The sequence below is a fragment of the Balaenoptera physalus genome (assembly GCF_965194825.1).
Source record: "Balaenoptera physalus genome assembly, chromosome: 7".
In the NCBI taxonomy this organism is placed as follows: Eukaryota; Metazoa; Chordata; class Mammalia; order Artiodactyla; family Balaenopteridae; genus Balaenoptera; species Balaenoptera physalus.
The window spans coordinates 98193006-98220126 of record NC_138886.1 but is presented as its reverse complement, the minus strand read 5'-3'; the positions used below and the strand labels follow the sequence as shown (position 1 = coordinate 98220126).

Below are 27121 nucleotides of genomic sequence, written 5' to 3'. Positions count from 1 at the left end.
ACTATTGCTATTTTGTTAATTGTCTTATGTGTGTTTTGCAGCTGTTTTGTCCTCTTTCTCTGTAGCTTTATTTCATTGTTGTTTGATTATGTTTTTGTAGTGATTTACTTTGATTCTTTTCTCTTTATCTTTTGTTTATTTATAGTAGGCCTTTTCTTTGTGGTTAGCTGAAGGCTACATAGAAATCTTGTAGTTCTAAACATCTATTCTTTTACTCCCACCCAAACTCTGTGTCCTTATAGTCAGTTTCCTTCTTTTTATATTGTTAACAAATTTTAACTTTTATCTCAGGGTTAAAGTACTTTATACAGCACCATTACAGTGTTATTATGCTATATTTGTGTGTGTGTGTATGAGTTTACCATTGAAATTTATGCTTTTGTTTGCTTTTGCATTTCTGTTCACATGTTTTCATTTCAAAGTGATCTCCCTTAAGCATTTCTTATAAGGCAGGTCTAGTAGTGATGAACTCACTTTGATTTTGTTGACTTTATCTCTCCTTTATTTTTAAAGCATAATTTTGCTAGGTATGGTCATTTTTGCTCACAGGTTGTTTTTTTTTTCAGTACTTTGACGATATCATCCAACTCTCTCCTGGCCTGTAAGGTTTCTGCTGAGAAATTCACAAATTATTTTCTGGGAGTTCCCTCATATGTGCCAAGTCACTTTTCTCTTGTTCCTTTCAATATTCTCTCTTTGTACTTCATATTTAACAAGTTGCTTATAACGTGATTGCGTGTACTCTTCTTTGTGTTGATCCTATATTGAGCCTTTTGAACTTACTTCTACTGCTACACTATTTATTTTCTAGATATCTTATATCCTTTTTGTTCTTCAGTTCCTTCATTATTACATTCTTTTGTGGTTGATGTGTTTCCCAGTTTACCATTTTGATTCTCTTCTTATTTCTTTTCTGTATATTTGTGAGGTAATTTTCTTAGTGCTTATCCCAGGGGTTAAAGTAAACATCTTAATTTTATGAAAAAACAAATTTGAAGTAATAACATTTTCATTTAATAATAACAAAAATTCTGCCTATTTACATCCCGTATCCTTGTTTACACTGCACTTGTCACAAATGACATCCTTATGTATTGTGTGCCCATTAATAGCCTTATAATAACTATTTTATATATTTGTCTTTTAAATCACATTTTGAAAAGAAGCGTTACAAACCCTAACTGCAAATGTGTTGGCCTTTTAAACTTAGTGTAGTTACCTTTACCATTGTTCTTTAATTCTTCATATGGTTTCAAGTTACGTTTCATTTCAGCCTGAAGGATTCCTGTAACAATTCTTATTGAGCAGATCTACTAGTAATGAACTTCATCAGTGTTTCTTTATATGAATGTCTTAATTTTCCTTTATTTAAAAAAAATCTGGTAAAATATACATAACATAAAATTTATCATCTTAACAATTTAAGAGTGCAGGCCAGAGGCCTGAAATATATTTACACTGCTGTGCTATCATTACCATCATCCATCCACAGAACTTTTCATCTTGCAAAACTATACTAGTCTGTACTCATGAAACAACAACTCTCCATTTCCCTTGCCCCCTCACCCCTGGAAACCACCATTGTACTTTCTGTCTCTGTGAATTTGATTACTCTATGTACTTCATATAAGTGGGATCATACAGTATTTGTCCTCTTGTGACTGGCTTATTTTACTTAGCGTAATGCCTGAAAGTTGATCCATGTTGTAGCATGTGTCAGAATTCCCTTCCTTTTTAAGACTGAATATTGATTTATTGTTTGTATAGGCCACATTTTGTATATCCCTTCATCCCTCAATGGACCCTTGAGTTTTTTCACCTTTTGCCTATAGTGAATAATTCTGCTATGAACATGGGTGAACACATAACTCTTTGAGTTCATAATTTCAATTCTTTTTGAGTATTTAATAGGAACTTGAATTATGGGATCATATGGTAATTCTATTTTTAATGTTTTGAGGAACGACCATACTGTTTTCCGTTCTGTGTGCACCATTTTCCATAGCCACCAACAGTGTACAAGTGTATACATACTGGATATTAACCTTATCAGCTATAGGATTTGCAAATATTTTCTCCCATTCAGCAGGTTCGTTTTATTTTTTGATGAAAGAAGTATTTTTAAATTTTGAATACCTAGTTTATCTATTTCTTTTATCACCTCCACTTTTGGTGTCATATTCAAGAACTCTTTGCCAAATTTCATGTCATGGTTTTCTTCCCAGAACTTTCTTCTAAGAGTTTTATAGTTTTAGGTCTCACATTTAGGTCTTTGATTCACTGAGTTAATTTCTGTATGTGGTGTAAGGTAAGGGTCTACCGTCATTCTTTTGAATGTGGATATTGTTTTTCCAGTACCATTTGTTGAAATCGCTATCCTTTCCCCATTGGGTGGTCTTGGCACTCCTGTTGAAAATCATTTGGTGATGTATATACGGGTTTACTTCTGGGTTTCTATTTTGTTCCACTGGCCTATTCTCTGTCCTGTATGTGTGTTTATGCCAGTACTATTTTGATTACTGTGGTTGTGTAGTAGGTTTCAAAATCAAGAAATTTGAAACTTCAAATTTTGTTCTTTTTACACATTATTTTGACGATTCAGGCCTTTTAAATTCCATATGAACTTTAGGATGAATTTTACTACCTCTGAAAAAACCTCACTGTGATGTTTAAAGAGATTGCTTTTAATCTGTACATCCCTTTAAGTAGTGTTGACATATTAACAACATTAAGTCTTCCAATCTGTGAACACAAGATGCCTTTACATTTATTGGTGTCTTCATTAATTTCCTTCAGCAACGTTTTCTAGTTTTCAATGTACATGTCTTTTGTCCCACTGGTTAAGTTATTCCTCATCTTTTACTATATTTCATGATATTTTAAATGGTATTTTTTTTTTTTTTACTTTCCTTTTCAAACTTTTCATTCTCAGTGTATAGAGAAACAACTGATTTTTGAGTGTTGATTTTGTATCCGGCAAATTTTCTAAATTCATTTATTGATTCTAACAGGGTTTTTTTTGTGCGTGTGTGTTGTCTCTGAACAAATATAATTTTATTTCTTCCTTTCCGATTTAGATGTCTTTTATTTTTTATCTTGCCTTATTTATTTGGCTAGGAATTCCAGTACTTTGCTGAATAGAAGTGGTGACAACAGGCATCCTTCCTTTGTTCCTGATCTTAGGGAGAAAGATTTCACCACTGAATATAATAGCTGTTGGTTTTCTATCTGAGACCTTTGTTATGTTGAAGTCATCAACTTGTATTCCTGGTTTGTTGAGTTTTTTTTTTTTAAATCATAAAATGGCATTGAATTTTGTCAAATGTTTTTTCTGCATCAATTAAGATGATCACATGGAGTTTAGTTCCTTCAATCTGTTTACGTGCTGTGCTACATTGATTGATTTTCATATGTTGAACCAACCTTGCCTTGCAAGAATAAATCCCATTTGGTCATGATGTATAATCCTTATAATGGGCTGTTCTGTCTCTTATTATTTTTTAAAGGGTTTTTGCATCAGTATTCATAAGGGATATTGGTCTGTAGTGTACTTTTCTTGTAGTGTCTTTAGGTTTGTAATTGATGTAATGTTAACCTCATAGAATGAGTGAAGATACATTCTCTCCTCTTAAATTGTTTGGAAGAACTTGAGAAGGATTGGTGTTAATTCTTCTTTAAGGTGTTGGTAGAATTCACCATGAAGATACCTGGTGCTGGGCGTTCAGTTGTTGGGGGAGTTTTGATAACTGATTCCATATCTTAACTTCTAGATCAGTTCAGATTTTGTATTTCTTGGTAGGATGTGTGTTTCTAGGAATGTGTTCATTTCATCTAAGTTATCAAATTAGTTGGTATACAACTGTCAATAGTACTCAATTGTAAGCCTTTTTATCTCTACAAAATTGGTAGTAATGTCCCTTTCTTCATTTCTGATTTTACATATTTTTTTCTTATCTCTTTTTTTTTGGTTTGTTTGTTTGTTTTTTGTTTTTTTTTAAACATCTTTATTGAAGTATAATTGCTTTACAATGGTGTGTTAGTTTCTACTTTATAACAAAGTGAATCAGTTATACATATACATATGTTCCCATATCTCTTCCCTCTTGCTTCTCCCTCCCTCCCACCCTCCCTATTCCACCCCTCTAGGTGGTCACAAAGCACCGAGCTGATCTCCCTGTGCTATGCGGCTGCTTCCCACTAGCTATCTATTTTACATTTGGTAGTGTATATATGTCCATGACACTCTCTCACCCTGTCACATCTCACCCCTCCCCCTCCCCATATCCTCAAGTCCGTTCTCTAGTAGGTCTGTGTCTTTGTTCCCGTCTTGCCACTAGGTTCTTCATGGCCTTTTTTTTTCCCCCTTAGATTCCATATATATGTGTTAGCATACTGTATTTGTTTTTCTCTTTCTGACTTACTTCACCCTGTATGACAGACTCTAACTCCATCCACCTCATTACAAATACCTCCATTTCATTTCTTTTTATGGCTGAGTAATATTCCATTGTATATATGTGTCACATCTTCTTTATCCATTCATCCAATGATGGACACTTAGGTTGCTTCCATGTCCTGGCTATTGTAAATAGAGCTGCAATGAACATTTTGGTACATGATTCTTTTTGAACTATGGTTTTCTCAGGGTATATGCCCAGTAATGGGATTGGTGGGTCATATGGTAGTTCTATTGGTAGTTTTTTAAGGAACCTCCATACTGTTCTCCATAGTGGCTGTATCAATTTACATTCCCACCAACAATGCAAGAGTGTTCCCTTTCCTCCACACCCTCTCCAGCATTTATTGTTTCTAGATTTTTTGATGATGGCCATTCTGACTGGTGTGAGATGATATCTCATTGTAGTTTTGATTTGCATTTCTCTAATGATTAATGATGTTGAGCATTCTTTCATGTGTCTGTTGGCAATCTGTATATCTTCTTTGGAGAAATGTCTATTTAGGTCTTCTGCCCATTTTTGGATTGGGTTGTTCGTTTTTTTGTTATTGAGCTGCATGAGCTGCTTGTAGATCTTGGAGATTAATCCTTTGTCAGTTGCTTCATTTGCAAATATTTTCTCCCATTCTGATGGTTGTCTTTTGGTCTTGTTTATGGTTTCCTTTGCTGTGCAAAAGCTTTTAAGTTTCATTAGGTCCCATTTGTTTATTTGTGTTTTTATTTCCATTTCTCTAGGAGCTGGGTCAAAAAGAATCTTGCTGTGATTTATGTCATAGAGTGTTCTGCCTATGTTTTCCTCTAAGAGTTTGATAGTGTCTGGCCTTACACGTAGGTCTTTAATCCATTTTGAGTTTATTTTTGTGCATGGTGTCAGGGAGTGTTCTAATTTCATACCTTTACATGTATCTGTCCAATTTTCCCAGCACCACTTATTGAAGAGGCTGTCTTTTCTCCACTGTATATGCTTGCCTCCTTTATCAAAGATAAGGTGACCATATGTGTGTGGGTTTATCTCTGGGCTTTCTATCCTGTTCCATTGATCTATATTTCTGGTTTTGTGCCAGTACCATACTGTCTTGATTACTGTAGCTTTGTAATATAGTCTGAAGTCAGGGAGCCTGATTCCCCCAGCTCCATTTTTCGTTCTCAAGATTGCTTTGGCTATTCGGGGTCTTTTGTGTTTCCGTACAAATTGTGAAATTTTTTGCTCTAGTTCTGTGAAAAATGCCAGTGGTAGTTTGATAGGGATTGCATTGAATCTGTAGATTGCTTTGGGTAGTAGAGTCATTTTCACAATGTTGATTCTTCCAATCCAAGAACATGGTATATCTCTCCATCTATTTGTATCATCTTTAATTTCTTTCATCAGTGTCTTATAATTTTCTGCATACAGGTCTTTTGTCTCCTTAGGTAGGTTTATTCCTAGATATTTTATTCTTTTTGTTGCAGTGGTAAACGGGAGTGTTTTCTTAATTTGTCTTTCAGATTTTTCGTCATTAGTGTATAGAAATGCAAGGGATTTCTGTGCATTAATTTTGTATCCTGCTACTTTACCAAATTCATTGATTAGCTCTAGTAGTTTTCTGGTAGCATCTTTAGGATTCTCTATGTATAGTATCATGTCGTCTGCAAATAGTGGCAGCTTTACTTCTTTTCCGATTTGGATTCCTTTTATTTCTTTTTCTTCTCTGATTGCTTTGGCTAACACTTCCAAAACTATGTTGAATAATAGTGGTGAGAGTGGGCAACCTTGTCTTGTTCCTGATCTTAGTGGAAATGGTTTCAGTTTTTCACCATTGAGGACAATGTTGGCTGTGGGTTTGTCATATATGGCCTTTATTATGTTGAGGAAAGTTCCCTCTATGCCTACTTTCTGCAGGGCTTTTATCATAAATGGGTGTTGAATTTTGTCGAAAGCTTTCTCTGCATCTATTGAGATGATCATATGGTTTTTCTCCTTCAGTTTGTTAATATGGTGTATCACGTTGATTGATTTGCATATACTGAAGAATCCTTGCATTCCTGGGATAAACCCCACTTGATCATGGTGTATGATCCTTTTAATGTGCTATTGGATTCTGTTTGCTAGTATTTTGCTGAGGATTTTGCATCTATGTTCATCACTGATATTGGCCTGTAGTTTTCTTTCTTTGTGACATCTTTGTCTGGTTTTGGTATTAGGGTGATGGTGGCCTCGTAGAATGAGTTTGGGAGTGTTCCTCCCTATGCTATATTTTGGAAGAATTTGAGAAGGATAGGTGTTAACTCTTCTCTAAATGTTTGATAGAATTCACCTGTGAAGCCATCTGGTCCTGGGCTTTTGTTTGTTGGAAGATTTTAAATCACAGTTTCAATTTCAGTGCTTGTGATTGGTCTGTTCATATTTTCTATTTCTTCCTGGTTCAGTCTCGGCAGGTTGTGCATTTCTAAGAATCGGTCCATTTTTTCCAGGTTGTCCATTTTATTGGCATAGAGTTGTTTGTAGTAATCTCTCATGATCTTTTGTATTTCTGCAGTGTTAGTGGTTATTTCTCCTTTTTCATTTCTAATTCTATTGATTTGAGTCTTCTCCCTTTTTCTCTTGATGAGTCTGGCTAATGGTTTATCAATTTTGTTTATCTTCTCAAAGAACCAGCTTTTAGTTTCATTGATTTTTGCTATTGTTTCCTTCATTTCTTTTTCATTTATTTCTGATCTGATCTTTTTGATTACTTTCCTTCTGCTAGCTTTGGGGTTCCTTTGTTCTTCTTTCTCTAATTGCTTCAGGTGCAAGGTTAGGTTGTTTATTGGAGATTTTTCCTGTTTCTTGAGGTAGGCTTGTATTACTATAAACTTCCCTCTTAGCACTGCTTTTGCTGCATCCCATAGGTTTTGGTTCGTGTCTCCATTGTCATTTGTTTCTAGGTATTTTTTTATTTCCCCTTTGGTTTCTTCAGTGATCACTTCGTTATTAAGTAGTGTATTGTGTAGCCTCCATGTGTTTGTATTTTTTACAGATCTTTTCCTGTAATTGATATCTAGTCTCATAGCGTTGTGGTCGGAAAAGATACTTGATACAATTTCAATTTTCTTAAATTTACCAAGGCTTGATTTGTGACCCAAGATATGATCTATCCTGGAGAATGTTCCATGAGCACTTGAGAAAAATGTGTATTCTGTTGTTTTTGGGTGGAATGTCCTATAAATATCAATTAAGTCCATCTTGTTTAATGTATCATTTAAAGCTTGTGTTTCCTTATTTATTTTCATTTTGGATGATCTGTCCATTGGTGAAAGTGGGGTGTTAAAGTCCCCTACTATGATTGTGTTGCTGTCGATTTCCCCTTTTATGGCTGTTAGTATTTGCCTTATGTATTGAGGTGCTCCTATGTTGGGTGCATAAATATTTACAATTGTTATACCTTCCTCTTGGATCGATCCCTTGATCATTATATGGTGTCCTTCTTTGTCTGTTGTAATAGTCTTTATTTTAAAGTCTATTTTGTCTGATATGAGAATTGCTACTCCAGCTTTCTTTTGATTTCCATTTGCATGGAATATCTTTTTCCATCCCCTCACTTTCAGTCTGTATGTGTCTCTAGGTCTGAAGTGGGTCTCTTGTAGACAGCATGTATATGGGTCTTGTTTTTGTATCCATTCAGCCAGTCTGTGTCTTTTGGTGGGAGCATTTAATCCATTTACATTTAAGGTAATTATCGATATGTATGTTCCTATTCCCATTTTCCTAAATGTTTTGGGTTTGTTACTGTAGGTGTTTTCCTTCTCTTGTGTTTCTTGCCTAGAGAAGTTCCTTTAGCATTTGTTGTAAAGCTGGTTTGGTGGTGCTGAACTCTCTCAGCTTTTGCTTGTCTGTAAAGGTTTTAATTTCTCCATCAAATCTGAATGAGATCTTTGCTGGGTAGATTAGTCTTGGTTGTAGGTTTTTCTCCTTCATCATTTTAAGTATATCCTGCCACTCCCTTCTGGCTTGCAGAGTTTCTGCTGAAAGATCAGCTGTTAACCTAATGGGGATTCCCTTATGTGTTATTTGTTGTTTTTCCCTTGCTGCTTTTAATATGTTTTCTTTATATTTAATTTTTGATAGTTTGATTAATATGTGTCTTGGCGTGTTTCTCCTTGGATTTATCCTGTATGGGACTCTCTGTGCTTCCACGAATTGATTAACTATTTCCTTTCCCATATTAGGGAAGTTTTCAACTATAATCTCTTCAAATATTTTCTCAGTCCCTTTCTTTTTCTCTTCTTCTTCTGGGACCCCTATAATTCGAATGTTGGTGCGTTTAATGTTGTCCCAGAGGTCTCTGAGACTGTCCTCAGTTCTTTTCATTCTTTTTTCTTTATCCTACTCTGCAGTAGTTATTTCCACTATTTTATCTTCCAGGTCACTTATCCTTTCTTCTGCCTCAGTTATTCTGCTATTGATCCCATCTAGAGTATTTTTAATTTCATTTATTGTGTTTTTCATCATTGCTTGGTTCCTCTTTAGTTCTTCTACGTCCTTGTTAAATGTTTCTTGCATTCTGTCTATTCTATTTCCAAGATTTTGGATCATCCTTACTATCATTATTCTGAATTCTTTTTCAGGTAGACTACCTATTTCCTCTTCATTTGTTAGGTCTGGTGTGTTTTGACCCTGCTCCTTCATCTGCTGTGTGTTTTTCTGTTGTCTCATTTTGCTTATCTTTCTGTGTTTGGGGTCTCCTTTTCACAGGCTGCAGGTTCGTGGTTCCCGTTGTTTTTGGTATCTGTCCCCAGTGGCTAAGGTTGGTTCAGTGGGTTGTGTAGGCTTCCTGGTGGAGGGAACTAGTGCCTGTGTTCTGGTGGATGAGGCTGGATCTTGTCTTTCTGGTGGGCACGTCCACGTCTGGTGGTGTCTTTTGGGGTGTCTGTGGCCTTTCTGTGATTTTAGGCAGCCTCTCTGCTAATGGATGGGCCTGTGTTCCTGTCTTGCTAGTTGTTTGGCATAGGGTGTCCAGCACTGTAGCTTGCTGGTCGTTGAGTGAAGCTGGGTCTTGGTGTTGGGATGGAGATCTCTGGGAGATTTTCACCATTTGGTATTATGTGGAGCTGGGAGGTCTCTTGTGGACCAGTGTCCTGAAGTTGGCTCTCCCACCTCAGAGGCACAGCCCTGATGCCTGGCTGGAGCACCAAGAGCCTTTCATCCACACGGCTCAGAATAAAAGTAAGAAAAAATAGAATGGAAGAGAGAAAGAAAGAAAGAGGATAAAATAAAATAAAATAAAATAAGATGAAATAAAATAAAGTTATTAAAAGAAAAATAAAAAATACTTATTAAGATAAAGAAAATTTCAAGTAAAAAAAAAGGACGGACAGAACCCTAGGACAAATGGTGAAAGCAAAGCTATACAGACAAAATCTCACACAGAAGCATAAACACTCACAAAAAGAGGAAAAGGGGAAAAAATATATATATCATTGCTCCCAATGTCCACCTCCTCAATTTGGGATGGTTTGTTGTCTGTTCAGGTATTCCACAGATGCAGGGTTGACTGTGGAGATTTCATCCACTGCTCCTGAGGCTGCTGGGAGAGATTTCCCTTTCTCTTCTTTGTTCGCACAGCTCCCGGGGTCAGGTTTGGATTTGGACCCGCCTCTGCAAGTAGGTTGCCTGAGGGCGTCTGTTCTTCGCTCAGACAGGACAGAGTTAAAGGAGCTGCTGATTCGGGGGCTCTGGCTCACTCAGGCCGGGGGGAGGGAGGGGTACGGATGTGGGGGTGAGCCTGCAGCGGCAGAGGCTGGCGTGACGTTGCAGCAGACTGAGGCGCGCCGTGCGTTCTCCTGTGGAAGTTGTCCCTGGATCACAAGACCCTGGCGGTGGCGGGCTGCACAGGCTCCTGGGAGGGGCGGTGTGCATAGTGACCTGTGTTTGCACACAGGCTTCTTGGTGGCGGCAGCAGCAGCCTTAGCGTCTCATGCCCGTCTCTGTCGTCCGCGCTGATAGCCGCGGCTCACGCCCGTCTCTGGAGCTCCTTTAAGCGGCGCTCTGAATCCCCTCTCCTCGCGCACCAGGAAACAAAGAGGCAAGATAAGGTCTCTTGCCTGTTTGGCAGCTCCAGACCTTTTAACGGACTCCCTCCCCTCTAGCTGTGGTGCACTAACCCCTTCAGGCTGTGTTAACGCCGCCAACCCCAGTCCTCCTCCTGCGATCCGACTGAAGCTCGAGCCTCAGCAACCAGCCCCTGCCCGCCCCAGAGGGTGAGCAGACAAGCCTCTTGGGCTGGTGAGTGCTAGTCGGCACCAATCCTCTGGGTGGGAATCTCTCCACTTTGCCCTCTGCACCCCTGTTGCTGCGCTCTCCTCCGTGGCTCCGAAGCTTCCCCCCCTGCCACCCGCAGTCTCCGCCCGTGAAGGGGCTTCCTAGTGTGTGGAAACCTTTCCTCCCTCACAGCTCCCTCCCACTAGTCCCTGCAGGCCCCGTCCCTATTCTTTTGTCTCTGTTATTTCTTTTTTCTTTTGTCCTACCCAGGTACGTGGGGAGTTTCTTGCCTTTTGGGAGGTCTGATGTCTTCTGCCAGCGTTCAGTGGGTGTTCTATAGGAGCAGTTACATGTGTAGATGTATTTCTGATGTATCTGTGGGGAGGAAGGTGATCTCTGCATCTTACTCTTCCGCCATCTTCTCTGACCACCCCCCCACCCCCCAGTAATATGTTTTGAAAGCAGGAATTGTGATCCCTTGAGCTTTATTCTTCGAAAGATTGTTTTGGCTATTTGGGCTCTTTTGTGGTGCCCTATGAATTTTTGGATTGCTTTTTCTATTTCTGTATTGAACACCATTGGGATTGTAATAGAGACTTCATTGAATCTGTGGACCACTATGGTAGTATGTACATTCTAAAAATAGTAATCATGAACATGGGATGTCTTTCCATATTATCAGTGTCTTCTATAATTTTCCTCATCATTTTTTTATACTTTTCAGTGTACAAGTCTTTCACCTCTGGTTAAGTTTACTTCTAATTATTGTATTCTTTTTATTGAAGTTGATAATGGGTTTGTTTTCTTAATTTACTTTTCAGATTTTTCACTGATAGTGAGTAGAAATGTAATTGACTTCTATATGTTGATTTTTATGTATTTCCACTTTACTGAATTCATTTTCTGTGGAGTTGGTAAGACTTGCTACCAATAAAATTGTGTCATCTACAAAGATAATTTTACTTCTTCCTTTCTAATGTGAATGTCCTTTATTTCTTCTCCTTACTTAATTTATCTGTCTAGGATGTCCAGAACTATGCTGAATAAAAGTGGCAAGATTGGACATCCTTGCCTTCCTGTTCATAAAGGAAAAGCTGTCACTTTTTCACTATTGAGTTTGATATTAGCTGTGGCCTTTTCATATTTGGCCTTCTTTATGTTCATTTCCTTCTATTCCTAGTTTATGGAGGATTTTTATCTGAAAGAATGTTGAGTTTTTTCCAAATCGTTCTTCTGCAGCTGTTGAGATGATCATGTGGGGGGGTTTTGTTTTGTTTTTTTCATTCTGATAATGTCATGTATCATGACATTGATTGATTTATGGATGTTGAACCATCCTTGAATCCCAGGGTCATATGTATAATCCACTTGGTCATATGTATAATCCCACTTGGTCATATGTATAATCCATTTAATGTGCTGTTTAATTTGATTTGCTAGTATTTTGATGAGGTTTTTAACATCTGTGTGCATCAGGGATATTTTATCTTTCCTTGTAGTGTCTTTGTCTGGTTTTGATATCAGGGTAATGCTGGCCTTGTAAAATTAGTTTGGAAGAGTTCACAGTTTTTCAGTATTTAGCAAGAGTTTGCTATGGTTTGAATATGTCCTTCCAAATTTCATATGTTAAAAACCTAATGCCTGATGTGATAGTAATAGTAGGTGGGGCCTTTGGGAGTTGCTTAGGTCATGAGGGCAGAGCACTCATAAATGGGATTAGTGCCCTTATTTTATTTTTAATAAAAGGCTCCAAAGATACCTCTAGCCCCTTCCATGATGTGAGAACACAGGGAGAAGGTACCAACTATGAGTCAGAAAGAATAGTCTCATCTAAGTGTGATGATGCCATAATGTCAGACTTCCGGCCTCCAGAATAGTGAGCTATTATTTATAAGCTGCTCAGTCAGTGGTATTTTGTTAGAGTATCCCAAATGGAGTAAGCAAGAGTTTCAGAAAGATTGGCATTAATCTTCTTCAAATGGTGACAGAATTCATTGTGAAGACATCTGATCTTGGGCTTTTCTCTGCTGAGAGATTTTTGATTACTGATTAAATCTCCTTACTAGTTATAGATCTCTTTAGGTTTTCTATTTCTTTTTTACTTAATCTTTGCAGGTTGTGTGTTTCTAGGAATTATCCATTTCTTCTAGGTTATCCAATTTCATGGCATACAATTAATCATAACAGTCCCTTATAATCCTTTTTATCTCTGTGGAATCCATTTTATGTTTCCTTTCATACCTGTTTGATTTTATTGGGATCTTCTCTCTGTCTCTCTCTGTTAGACTAGCTAAAGATTTGTCAATCTTTGTTTTCCTTTTTAAAAAACTCAGCTCTTAGTTTCATTAATCTTTTCTATTGTTTTTCTAGTCTGTATTTCATTTATTTCTGCTCTGCTCTTTACTTCCTTCCCTCTGCTAAATTTGGGCTTACTTTGTTCTTCTTTTTTTCTAGTTTCTTGAGGTATTATGTTAGGTTGTTTATTTGAGATTTTTCTTTTATCTTAATCTAGGGATTTATGACTATAAACTTCCCTTGTAGAACTGCTTTTGATGTATCCCATATGTTTTGGTATACTGTTTTCATTTTAATTTTTCTCAAGATATTTTCTAATTTCTCTTTTCATTTTTGGAAACAAAATAATCTTTCTCAAGATTATATTATTTAATTTCCACACATTTGTAAATTTTCCAGCTTTTTTTATGTTTCTTTTTATTTACATTCCATGGTGGACAGAAAAAATACTTAGTATAATTCAGTCTTGCTAATTTTATTAAGACTTGTTTTGTGTACCTAATATGTGATCTAGGAGAAAGTTCCATGTATAGTTGAGAATAATATCTAACTGTTGGGTGGAATTTCCTATTTATGGCTCTTAGGTCCATTTGGTTTATAATGTTGTTGAAAGTTAGCTGTTTCTTTATTGATTTTACGTCTGTATGTTCTATCCATTACTGAAAATGTTCTTGTGACACTTCAAAAATTCGTATCAGGGATCTCTCATTGACTCCATGCTGGCCCACAGTGAAGCTAAAAGTAGTATTTCCTCCAGGCATTCTTTTTCTTTAAGCTACAATGCAAAGAGACAGAATGACAGGTGTTTCCCTTCAATTACTTAGAGTTTGACACTCCTCCCTTTTGTTTCTGTTCTATTTTTTTTTTAATATTTATTTATTTGGCTGTGCCAGGTCTCAGTTGTGGCAGGTGGGATCTTTGTTGCGGCATGTGCAATCTAGTTCCCTGATCAGGGTTCAAACCCAGTCCCCCTGCATTGGGAATGCGGAGTCTTTTTTTTTTTTTTTTAATTGGAGTATATTTGCTTTACCGTGTTGTGTTAGTTTCTGTTGTACAGGAAAGTGAATCAGATATACATATACATATATCCCCTGTTTATTGGATTTCCTTCCCATTAAGGTCACCACAGAGCCCTGAGTAGAGTTCCCTGTGCTATACAGTAGGCTCTCATTAGTTATCTATTTTATACATAGTATCAATAGTGTATATATGTCAATCCCAGTCTCCCAATTCATCCCACACCCCCTTTCCCCCTTGGTATCCATGCATCTGTTCTCTACATCTGTGCCTCTATTTCTGCTTTGTAAATAAGATCGTCTATACCAATTTTTTCAGATTCCAAATATATGCGTTAATATATGATATTCGTTTTTCTCTTTCTGACTTACTTCACTATGTATGACAGTCTCTAGGTCCATCCACATCTCTACAAATGACCCAATTTTGTTGCTTTTTATGGCTAATATTCCACTGTATATATGTACCATATCTTCTTTATCCATTCCTCTGCTGATGGTTGTTTCTATGTCCTGGCTATTGTGAATAGGGCTGCTGTGAACATTGGGGTGCACTTGTCTCTTCTTTCTCTTTAAGCTACAATGCAAAGAAACAGAAGAACAGGTGTTTCCCTTGAATTACTTAGAGTTTGACACCGCCCCCCCCCTTTGTTTCTGTTCTGAACACTGGCCACAAAATAGTTACAGTTTGACACAATACTTGCCAATGAAATACCACCTGAGAGATTCTGAGAACGTACTTGTTTTCCTGATCCAGCATGGCTCCTTCCAACTTTTGTTGTCCTTTATAGGTCAATCATACACACTTGAAAGCAAAATAACACTTTCCAAAGATGATGTGGCAGGGTGATAAAACTTACCTGGGTCCTTCATCACATCATTGAGCTGTCTCTCCAACCCTGGATTTCTTATTAGGTGAGAAGAATAAACTGCAATATATTTAAGCCACTGCCGTATACTTTCCTGTATTCTTGGTAAAGAATGACCCACCTGGAAATGGCATTTCGAGGTGCAGACCCCAATATTTAAAACTGGCTGAATGGGGGTAGAAGAGAATATTCAGTTCTTCCAGGCAAGAAAATTATAGATCTTTATTACAAGGTGATGAAAATGTGTGATCAACAGGTACGTACTTATCCTGGGACACAAAATATAAGGTAAGGAGAAATGATAAAAGAAAAAAAATCTAGAATTTTAACTTGGGTGTGTTATCTTTTGCTACTTTCTATGCAGTCCTCAAAGGCAGGGGTGATTTCAGATTTTAGCCAACCATTCTGCTTAAGACATGGAAGAATGAAATATAGCTTTGCTAAGAGAACATTCTCTAACTGCAGGCTGTAATGTATACTGAATCGAAGAGTCATGATTTGGAGTTCTGTGAGTTGAAATAATAACAGCTAACATTTATATGATACTCCCTACATGCTAAACACTGTTGTAAGCACTTTACATTTATTAACATATTTAATCCTCACAACAGCCCTGTGAGATGGGTGCCATTATCTGCAACATCCTTCCGCTATTGACAGATTTCTAAATGGAGGCCCAGAGAGGTTAACTACCTTGTTCCTAAGATCACACATATAAACTAGGATTTGAACCCTGGTTATCTGGCTTCAAATTCCATGATCTCCAAACCTACCCTATAGCACTTCTCTTCCCCAAACTGAAAAGATTACAGAGTGGCTACTACCCATATTTACAGGGTATAAGAGAACGCCCAGCCATTCTTAAGCGAACACCTGGGACTGTTCATAATTACCTCAAGGCAATTCAGTTAAGGGAAGAGGGGATGAATCATAGAGGCCAGCTGATAAATGCAAAATCTTAACAGGCTTAAAAATGTTTAGAAAAAAACAGTTGATGACTGTTACATGTGGGATGCACCAGAAACACAACTGGGATCTGCAACATGAGTTTAATGAGTTTAACTGAGGTCACATCTGGCTTGATGTGAGGATGCTGAGAGCCTTGTGAGGGAGAAAAGTTTACCCCATGCTGCTACAGAGACCACACACTCTGAATTCTCCTGTAAGGGAGATTGGGGTTCATCATCTCCTCTACAGCAGCAGTGGCACTAAGCTACAGCTGCCTAATGCCATAGTACTTGGTTACTATTTTTTCAGGACTTCTGCAATGCTAGTGGTTGCACTGTCCGGTGCCTCCACTTCCTCATCAGCAGTCACTGCTGAAGCATACCAGGGATTAGGAATACTCTATCTAACACTACACGTGGGGTCATCCTTGACTCTAGCTAAAAGGTGATTCATCTCTACAATCTCATCTGCTTCTTAGGACTACTGCCAGGACCAACTGCATTAGGTCAGGCTCACCAGAAGCAAAACTTCAATTGGGACACATGGGACAATGATTGAGAGAATGCTCTCATAAACAGGGGAGTGGGGAAGACAGGATAGGGCAGGGGGAAAAAACAAAGCAAAGATGTGATCTGGAAAGTAACATCAGCTTGGTCCCCAAGGGACCTCTGGAACATGAATGGCAAACAGAGTTGGTCCCCCTGGAGACAAGAGGGCTGTATTTGACACCCCCACCTGCACCACCAGTCACTAGTTTCTGGCTGATACCACAGATGGGTGAGTTACTGAGTGAGGCAGTATGTGCCTAGTTAGGGGCAATTCCCTGAGAAGGCGGCAGCTGTGAACCATTAGTACCGACACTCACAGCCACCAGGGAAGAGGTGCCCCACCCCAGTGAAGGCACCTACCGGCCTCCAAGAGCCTCCACTACAGAGATTTAAAAGGAAGGACAAAAACCAGTGGAGCTCAAAGAACTTTAGGGGTAGGACCAAGGGGCAAGCACTATCTCAAAGTTAGCCTAAGCTCCCCATTCTCAGTCCCCACTGTGGACCTGGGCCTCTCATGCACAGGAAAGGTCCAGCCCCTGCAGCCATTGGAGTAAGAGATTCATGGTCTAAATGCATAAATGAGTACCCAATTCTTTTTCCAAAGACTCATATAACACCCTATGTGGGAAACCCTATATCCTGGAGCCACATGTCCCTTTGTGCCACCTCTTGTCCTCCTGGACCATTTCTTCTGAGAGGCCTTTGCACACTTCAGTATGGTTCCTTCTGGGATGGAACAGGGATACAGGGAAGGGTGAGTGCTGATTCCAAACCCCCACCCTCCTGGGAGACCCAGGAAGGAATAAACAGTGGCTTGGTGAGGAAACCCAGAAGCTTCCTAAGTAGGCTGAAAAGACAGACCCTTTACCTGTGCTTGGCTGGTCCCAACCATAGGCCAGGCCTTACACTGCCTCTAAGAGATTGTGTGGACTTAGTAGAAAACAATTTTTTCCTTTCTTTCTACCATTTGATAAAAGTAGTTGACTGGGTTTTTGTTCGTTTGTTTCCATATGGAAGAGAATCAGCACCATAGTTACTTAGAATAAGGAGGTGCCATTTTCTCTGTTTTGACCCCAGAACACAACACACCCCACACACACTAGTACACACATGCATGTGTGCACATGCACAACTTCCCTGTGGCTTTAGCTCTGGCTCTGGGAGATGCAGCTAAGGCCAAGAGGCTTTATTGGAAACATGGTAATTATAAGGCCCTGGTCCCCATCTCCAGGTAGTCCCAAGCTATCCCCACCAAAGCTGACCCAGGGTCATCTCAAGGTCTAGACACTGCCAGTCGAGCTGTTGGAGCCAGTGACCTGTCTATTCTTCTTCCATCTGTCCACTCAAGATTTTCTAATTTCCTAAAACTGAAAACTCTTTCCTTTTTTCCATAGAAATCCCCCTGAGCCAACAAAGCCTTCGGGCCTAGGGAGATCGACCCTGCATGATCACTCAGTGCCTGAGGCAAAGGGATATGGCCAGTCCTGGGCGGAGCACTGTCAAGATTTGGGACATTGGGGCACTGGGGATTAGAGTGAGGGAGCAGGGCTAAAGAGACAGTGCCCTGGATGGATATAAAGCTGGGTGCTCCAGATCTTCAGCCCATGACTAGAGGACTAGGGAGGGTGTGGCTGAAGGTCCTGAATCCTGGGGCTGGATCACTGGCACATAAGCATAGCGAACAGGATGGGGCCAAGGGTTGCAGGGCTTGGGGGGTGTGGGTGGATGCCCTTCACTGGCATTGTGGGAAGCTGAGTGTGTGGCTCGGGGCTCTCGTTCAGCTGTTGGAGGACTTAGGAAGGCTTGAGAATGAAGGCCATTATAATATTGCTCTCCCTTCCCACAGAACCAGAGTCCAGAACAAAAAGACACTGACTCCTCCCATGTCTCCCAAGAGGCTGAATACCATGGGGTTCTCAACATTTGAGTGAATGAGGTATAGCTGTCGAAAGAAGTGGAGAGAGATCCATGTGGGAAATGAACTGGAAGGTGTTTCCCCCATCCTAGACAAGTATTTCCTAGAGGATTATGCACTGGATTCTCTATCACGATGTGTGGACTTGGCAGTGAAACACAAAGACTTAGTCTAGGCCTGCAACCCCTTAAAGGATTTTGGTTCCTGGTGACCCCAATCAATCCAAGACCTGCTTTTGACAGTGTTTTTTTTTTAACTGTTGTAAATGGAAAAATTTCCACCTAAAATAGTTCTAGCAGATGTCAAATTTGTATGCCTTCTTCCATTTCCTTGCTTCTGTCCACCTGAAGCTGATGAAAAATACCATGAACCTTAAACTCAGTATACCAGGCCTTTCCAGACCTACCTGATTCTTTCTTCATCAATCAAAAATGAGATGTATTTTATGAACCGTCTATAACACTGGGGAGCAAACTACAGCCAACCAGGTGTTTTGTAAATAAAGGGCTATTAGACCACAGCCACACTCTGTCTTCATGTTGTGCCTATGGCAGCTTTCACATACAACAACAAAGGTGAGTAGTTGCAACACAGAACATAAAGGCTACAAAGACTAAAATATTTACGACCGGACCCTTTTCCAGAAAACTACTCATTCCATCTGGTCTAAGAGTTAGCTTTCAATACTAACAAGAATAGCTACCATGAAACCCCTTCCTAACACTTAAAAGCCCCTCAGCAAACTATTCACTAAATTTAGTTTGTTCTGTGTGTGCATGTGTGTGTGCGTGTGTGTGTGTTGCTAGACCTAGAAGCTCCTGTAAAATGGCCTTGATAATCACTCACAAGTGCTGACCCTGCTGGACTTTCACTGTGAAAGTGAACATCCTTTCAGTCAGGGGTCCCACCATGGTTGGTCTCTAGTTCAACTCATTGAACTATCCGTCAGTTTATTTTGTTAAGCTAGGCTGTCCACATTTTCAAAACTCGTGGCAGGTATGTACATTTCTGGCCTGCAGTTTCCAAGAAATACTTTGTTGTAATTCTAAAGTTCTGACAGCTGAGCTTTCAGTATTGCACTACTGTCTACTTGTCTGTGATTCGTCTGTGACGGGGAGAGAAAAGCAGCCACTGCCTTCTCCTTGGCCTGTTTATACTCCCGGCTAGGCATGAAGTCTAAGGCCAGTGGTAAACGACACATCATTACAGGTGTGCTGTTCAGTATCTTCTGTATAAAATATGGTGAATGATTTAAATACAGTTAACGCTGCCCTTATGGGAGCCATAGCCTCTAATAAGACTGTTCATTCATCATAATTTTTGTGCCTATCTAGTAATGTGGCAAATTTTAACTAAGCGTGCTTAAGGGGACTTACCTGGTGATGCAGTGGTTAAGAATCCACCTGCCAATGCAGGGGACACGGGTTCAATCCCTGGTCCAGGAAGATCCCACATGCTGTGGAGCAACTAAGCCCATGTGCCACAACTACTGAGCCTGCATGCTACAACTGCTGAATCCTGCGCACCTAGAGACCGTGCTCCTCAGCAAGACAAGCCACTGCAATGAGACACCCGTGCACTGCAACAAAGAGTAGCCCCCACTCGCCGCAACTAGAGAAAGCCCATGCACAGGAATAAACACCCAACACAGCCAAAAATAAATAAATAAATTTTAAAATAAATAAAAAATAAAACCATGCTGTTGCTATTAAAAAAATAAATAAATAAATAAAAGTGATTAAGAATTACAAAGTCCACTTTGGGAAACCCTAAACCTTAACATGGTTTTGAACACCCAGAATTCCTCAATAAAAGGAAAAATAAACAATAAAATGTTACTATAGTAATGCTTTTCAGTTAATCATAAAAATTTCAGGACATAGAGAAGAATTAATCAGTTGGTAAATTCTTTTATAATCTACAGCTGCTCTTGTGCCAATTGATTTTTCAGACCAATAAGTACTTCAATAATTATACATGAACTCAAATGTTCCAAAGGAAAAAGAAGAAAATCCATGTCTAATGGCTCCTTAAACAAATTTTTTCTTCTGCATCTGCAGTTCTGAGGAATAAAAGTATAGCAGTGAGTTAAATGAATGACCATAGACAGTGAATTACAACAGAAGAAAGAATGCTATGCATTTACTGCTTTAAAACAATTTAAAGAATTTTAAGACTTGGTCCATAAATGTAAAAGGGAAGACATTTTTAATATTAGACAACTTTCATAATATATTGTCTCCACGATTTTATCACAATATACAAGTAATGTTAGCATAATATACTTTATATAAATCTGTCATAGTTTCTCACAAAAAGCCTAATTAATCGAAATATCTTCAATTTCCTATGTACGTTGTTTTGGTCAAATAAAACAAAAAAAATAAATTTAAGATAAAAATATAAACATGCATTCAAACTAGTCAGAAAACCAGTGGTTTAGTGATTTGTAGACAGTGCAACATATCATCTGAACCTATAGAGCTACTTTACAGAAAGTCTATGTAAATTTTAAAAATGTGTTCCTTGAAGATTTTAACATCAAGATTGACACATTGGTCTTTAAAAATTTTTTTGAATTTAACATGCAAGATCTTTTACTGAAACCTTGAAAATCACTAATGAACATGTTTTGGCTAAAGTTTCCTATGGAAATCAGAATTTTAAAATTGAGTAAACAAACATACTTATTTACCATGCAATAATTTTACTTCTATTCTTTCCTACAAATATCAGGGGTCAGCAAACGTAGAAGACCACACAGTAAATATTTTAGCCTTTAAAGACTATACCATTTCTGCTGCAAATAATCAACTCTGGTGTTGTAGTATGAAAGCAGCCATAGACAACAAACAAACAGGTGAGACCCTGTAAGAACAAAACTGTATTTACAAAAACAGGTAGTGGGCCAGACTGGACCCACAGGCAGGCACATGCCAACCCCTATATGCATAATCTTTAATCTTTAAAGGCTTAAATTCTGAAATTTACAGTATCAAGGTAGAATTTACATTATCTTAATATAAGATAATTTTGTAATTATGTAATTTTTTTTACGATTGAAAATTAAAGCTTTAATTATCCTACACTATATGCATGATTATCGAATGTCTACATACATACATACACTGGAATGATGATGCTAAGAAGAAAAAAAGTTTAAATATGGAAAAAGGGGGGACATGAAAACTATGACTTTATGTACACTAGCTGTTCATCATATGAAGAAATAAATAAATATTGTTGGCTTTTGTATACTCAGGAAAAACAAGCTTAATTTTGCCTGACTTACAAGAATACTTTCAATTTCCAAGAGTCCTTTTGTGCTTTGAATCTTCCTATAACCATACTCCTCAGGCTTTTTTCTTTTTTTTTAGGTTTTATTATATTCTACTTTGTAACGGCTGTGTTCCCAAACTATGAAGTACAATTTCAGCGATATACTACTATTGGCTTAGTTTTGCAGGATGAAGAACAGGAGACATAATGTCAAAATGATGGAAAACATCAAATTAACTGAAGTTTATTGGAGGGTCCTCTCATACCCATGTTCAAGAAAGGCAACTGATGTATGTTGTCGTGAAATGGTAAGTAAGCCACCACCTGCTGGGGCAGGGGGCAATGGTCAGAACATTCTGGCACACAACTGTTTAGTTACAAAGGGTCTCCATGTGTCTTCAGAATCTCTCAGGGTGATGACCTCTCTGCTTCCTGCTAGCTGAATTCTATATGCTCCTATCCTAACTTCAAACACTCCTTAGATTTGCACAACCATACCAGCTATAAGATTACAATCAGTAGCCCATAGATTGTGGAGACAGCTCATTTGTGGAGAGAGAATTTCATTTGCTATCATCTATCTACATCCTTGAAACTTCCCTTAAGGATAATTCATAAACCTAACAAAAATCTCACCACCACCACCCATTTCTTTTCCTGCTCTTTCCCACAAATAAAAGAACATGGGACTAAAGAAGGTAAGGGAGGAGAGCGGGGGAGAGAGAGAGAGAAGCAGCAAACTCATAAGGCCCTAGAATATTACCTTGAAGACAAAGCAGGCCATAGTGCATTCATATGCAGAGGGAGATAAAGTAATGAGGGCTTCCATAAGAGAAAGGAGGGGAAAAAGAGGGAAAGGATAGAAATATAAAGCATAGTAGTCAGTGTTCTCCAGAGAAATGCAACCAACAGGATGTGTATATAGAGAAGAATTGATTCATTTTAAAGAACTTCACTCGATTTTGGAGGCATGGTGAAACCAAAATCTGACGGGAGAGGCCAGCAAGCCTGGAAACTCAGGAAAGAGTTGTGGTTTGAGTCCAAAGGCAGACTTCTGGCAAAATTCCTTGTTGCTTGGGGAAGATGAGTCTTTGTTCTATTATGCCTTCAACTGATTTGATGAAGCCCACCCATATCCTAGAGGGTAAACTGCTGTACTCAAAGTCCAACAATTGAAATGTTAATCTCCTACAAAACATACCTTCACAGAAACATCCAGAGTGTTTAATCACATATCTGGGCACTGTGCGCCAGCCTAGATGACACGTAAAATTAACCATTAGTGGTGAGGAGAAAGGCCTGTGCATTGGGAGACAGGAAGAATCTTTTCTTTCTTTCTGATTACTCTATTCCATCGTGCATTCCTACAATGTAGCAGGAATACGTGAGTTCCAACTAACTCAAATACTGTAAAATTCATAAAAGAAAAAAGGCCTAAAATGTGTCCTAAAAATTCTTCTCTAACCCTAATGGGATGTAGTATATGCAAGATTAGAGCAGGAGTCTCTACAGAGTTTTTATGGCTTAAAATTTACCTTGGTTCTCTTTTAAAAATAAAACTTTAGTTTTACATTTATACATATTTCATATTTCATACAATTGTAAGAAATAAAATAGAGATCCTGTGTACCCTTCATGGTGTTCTCCAGTGGCAACATGTTGCAAAACTATAGTACAAGTATTTAACAAAAATATTCACATTGATACAATCCATTAATCATATTCGGGTTTCCAAGTTTCACATATATGAATTTGTGTGTGCATGTGTATATTTACCTCATGAAATTTTACCACATGCATATGTCCATTTTTCACCACTAAATACACAAGAGAGTTTCATTACCACAGAGATCCCTCATGTTGCCCTTTTAGTCACACCCACCTCTCTCCTGTCCCCCTAACCTCACCTTTAACCCATGTTAACCATTACTATTTTCTTCATAATTTTTTCACTTTAAGAAATATTATAGAAATGGAATCATATAGTATGTAACCTACTGGGATTGGCTTTTTTCACTCAGCGTAATTTTCTGGAAATTCATCCAGGTTGTTGCTTTTATCAATAGTTTGCTCTTTTTCATTGCTGAGTTCCTAATATTGAACCAGCCTAGGATTTGTGGAATTAATTCTACTGGGTCATAAGGTATCATGCTATTTATACATGGTTTGATTTAATTTGCTAATTTTTTTGAGAATTCTTGCTTGTATCTTCATGAGAGATACTGGTATGTGCTTTTACAGTTTTGTACTTTGTCTGCTTTTGGCATCAAGGTACAACGGCCTCATAAAATAAATTAGGAAATGTTCCCTCTTCTGTTTTCTGGAAGAGACTGTATAAAATTAATCCTTCTTCAAATGTTTTGTAGAATACTCCAGTGAAATCATCTGGGCCTGGATATTTCTCTTTCAGGAATTTTTAAATTATAAATTCAGTTTCCTTAGTGGTTATGTAACTATTCAGATAATCTATTTTATCTAGAATTTTGGAATGTGGTTTTTGAGGAATTATTCCATTTTCTCTAGACACAGAATTCGTGAGTATAGTAAAACTGTTCATAGTGATTCCTTATTACCCTTTTAATGGCTACAGGATCTATGGTGATATCCCACTTCATTCTTGATACTGATGATTTGTATCTTCTCTCTTATTTTTGTCATAATTATAAGAGATTCATCAACTTTATTTTCCTTTTTGAAGAACCAACTTTTTGTTTCCTTACCTCTTGTTTTTCTGTATGAATGATATTGATTTGTTTTTATCTCTATTATTTCCATCCATCTGCTTCCTTTAGGTTTATTTTAAGCCACTTTTTCAAGTTTCTGCAGGTGTGAATTTAGACTACTGATTTGAAACATTTCTTAATGTATAATGTGAGCATTTCGTGCTATATATTTCCCCTCTCATCCTGGCTTTAGCAGCATTCTACAAGTTTGTTATGTTGTATTTTCATTCAGTGCTATGTCTTTTTAAATTATTTCCTTTGAAATGACTTCCTGTTTGACCCATGGTTTATTACTGTGTTGTTAAATTTCAGAGTCTTTGGAGGTTCTCCTGTTGTCTGTTGTTTATATCTAGTTTGATTCCATTGTGGTTAAAGAATATACCCTTTCATTTAAATTTGTTGAAGTGTGTTTTATGGCCCAGGATATGGACTGTCTTGGTGAATGTTTCATGGGTGCTGGAAAAACAAACATGTATTCTGCTGTTCTTGGGTGGAATGATATACATATGTGTGTGTGTGTGTGTGTGTGTGTGTGTGTATAAATTAGATCCTGGTGTTTGATTATGGTGTTCAGGTCTACTACATCCTTGTTGATTTTTGTTCCAGTAGTTCTGTCAGTTGATAGAACAATACCAACAATTGTCAATAGTAATGAATTTTCTCAATTTCTCTTTCTGCTCTATCAGTTTTTGCTTCATGCATTCTGTCATTTGGTCCATATACATATAGGAATGTTATATCTTCCTGGTGGATTGATTTATGATTATTAAGTAATGTCCCTTGTTGTCTCTAATAAATTTCTTTGCTCTGAAATCTACTTTAGTATACTACTGATTTTTAAAATTGACTGCATGATATGTCTTTTTCCACCCTTTTGCTTTCAGTCTACCTATGTCATTGACTTTGATAAACAGCATATAGTTATGATTTTTAATCCACCCTCACAATCTCTCTTTCGAATGGTGTAATGAGAACTGTTACTTGCTGATATGTTAGTGCTTCAGTTAGCCATTTTATTATTTATTTTACATTTGTTTCCTCTGGTTCTCATTTTTCTGTTACTTGTTTCTTGTTTTTCTGTGGGTTATTTGATTATTATTTAGGATTCCATTTGGATTCATTCTTAATGTTTTTTAGTGCATTTCTTTGTAGTTTTCTTAGTGGTTGCTCTGAGTATTACAGTATACATACATGCCTTTTCACGGTATATTACCACTTGTAGTTACGTGTGAAAACATTACTTTCATTTAGGTCCCTTTATCTTTCCCATTTTAAAATATCATTTTCTAGAGTACCAGTATTATAATTTTTGCTTCAGTCATCACATGTGATTTTAAAATCTTGTGGGTAGAAGGAAGATCTATTATATATACTCACATTTGTGTTCATTTTTTCTTCCTTCCTAATACTCCAGTATTTCTTTTTATCATTTACTTCCATTTGAAGAACTTCCTTTAGACATTGTTTAAGGGTAGGTCTGCTAGCAACAAATTCTTTTAGTTTCCGTTCATCTAAAAACATATTCATTGCACTTCATTACTAAAGAATAGTTTTGCCAGATGCACATTCATCAGTTGACAGTATTTTCTTTCAGCACTTGAAGAAAAAGATTGTGCCATCTCCTTGTGAGCTCCAACGTTTCATATGGTATCTGCTGTCATCTGAATTGGTGTGTTCCCCTCTCCCCCATGGGTAATGAGTCATTTCTTTCTGGCTGCTTTCAATATTTTTTTTGTTTTTAGTTTTCATAATTTTAAATATGATGTCTTAGTGTGGATACATTAGGATTTACTTAATAGTCACTTGGCTTCTTGAATCTGCACACTTAGGTCTTTACCAAATATGGGAAGTTTTCAGCCATTATTTCTTTAAATATTTTTTCAGTCCCATTCTCTCTTTCTGGGACTCTGATAACATAAATATTAGCTTTTTTATCCTTGTCCCAGAGATTCTTTTTTTATCCCACTCTATTTACTCTCTCTTGTTCAGATTTGCTAAGTTCTATTGACCTGTCCTCAAATTCTCTGATTCCATTTTCTGTCATATCAACTCTACCATCGACCCACTCCAGTGAGTTTTAAATTTTCTAATTTTTAGTTGTATCATTTTCACCTCACTTTTTGTATACCTTCTTTTTGTTGAAATTTTGTACTTTTCCCTTTGTTTCATTGTTTCAAGAGAACTTACAATTGCTTGAAGCATTTTGATGATGGCTGCTTTACTGTCCCATCTCAGTATTGGTGTCAGGTGATTGTCTTTTCTAATTTGTGATTCCTGGTTCTTGGTATGATGGGTAATTTTCTTTTGTATCCTGAACATTTAGCTATGATGTTAAGGGACTCTGCATCTTATTTAAATCTTTCATTTTAGCAGGAAGTCACTCTGTCTTTAGGTTTGGCCCCCAGGTCCTGGCCTAGCGCTATGGGCTGTGTTTGTTCCAATGACAGTTTTCAAAACTCTTGTGATACTATGTATGTGTTTGGTTTATTTGGTAACACTGTTGCTCCTCCCTGCTGGTGTTTTTGGAGAGTGTGCATGGAGCTTCCCAAAACAGGTTTCTTTGTGTCTCTTGATAGGGGACGCTGTGGCCCAAAATAGGAAAAGTTTCAGTGGCTGAGCCACTGATGTATCAGGGTCCCCCTTCCCAGTGTCTCCTGGTCACCTGGTATCTGTCAGTAGGGGAGGAGAATCTCTTCCTCTGCTGAGCAATTTAAGGTGGGGGAGAGGGGACATGTCCTTGCTGGTGCTGCCTAGCTGCCAGGTGTCTTGCATGTAGATGGGGAGTCTCAGGTATGTGGGGATAAAGAACACTTTGTGGGACAGGTATTTCTTTGGCAGAATTGCCCTGGCTGCTA

At 38.0% G+C, this 27121-nt stretch overlaps 1 protein-coding gene and 1 long non-coding RNA gene across 24 annotated transcripts in view; one reads left to right on the top strand and one right to left on the bottom strand.

The window, feature by feature from the left end:
* The window catches only part of LOC309664502, a 63965-nt gene that overhangs the window by 26202 nt on the left and 10642 nt on the right, over positions 1-27121 (top strand). For 3 of the 23 annotated variants that reach the window (XR_014265822.1, XR_014265823.1, XR_014265832.1), the window contains exons 3-5: positions 14900-15109; positions 18196-18285; positions 21642-21851. This is a non-coding gene — a long non-coding RNA (uncharacterized lncRNA). The other 20 variants (XR_014265818.1, XR_014265819.1, XR_014265820.1 and 17 more) reach the window with 20 other exon arrangements.
* The window catches only part of ZNF169 (zinc finger protein 169), a 68860-nt gene continuing 52796 nt past the window's right edge, over positions 11058-27121 (bottom strand). The window contains exons 6-7 of the mRNA XM_082469929.1: positions 14357-14561; positions 11058-13743 (exon numbers count right to left, since the gene is read on the bottom strand). Coding sequence (XP_082326055.1) covers positions 14557-14561 — 5 coding nt within the window. The 3' untranslated portion in view covers positions 11058-13743; positions 14357-14556. The remainder of the gene's footprint in view (positions 13744-14356; positions 14562-27121) is intronic.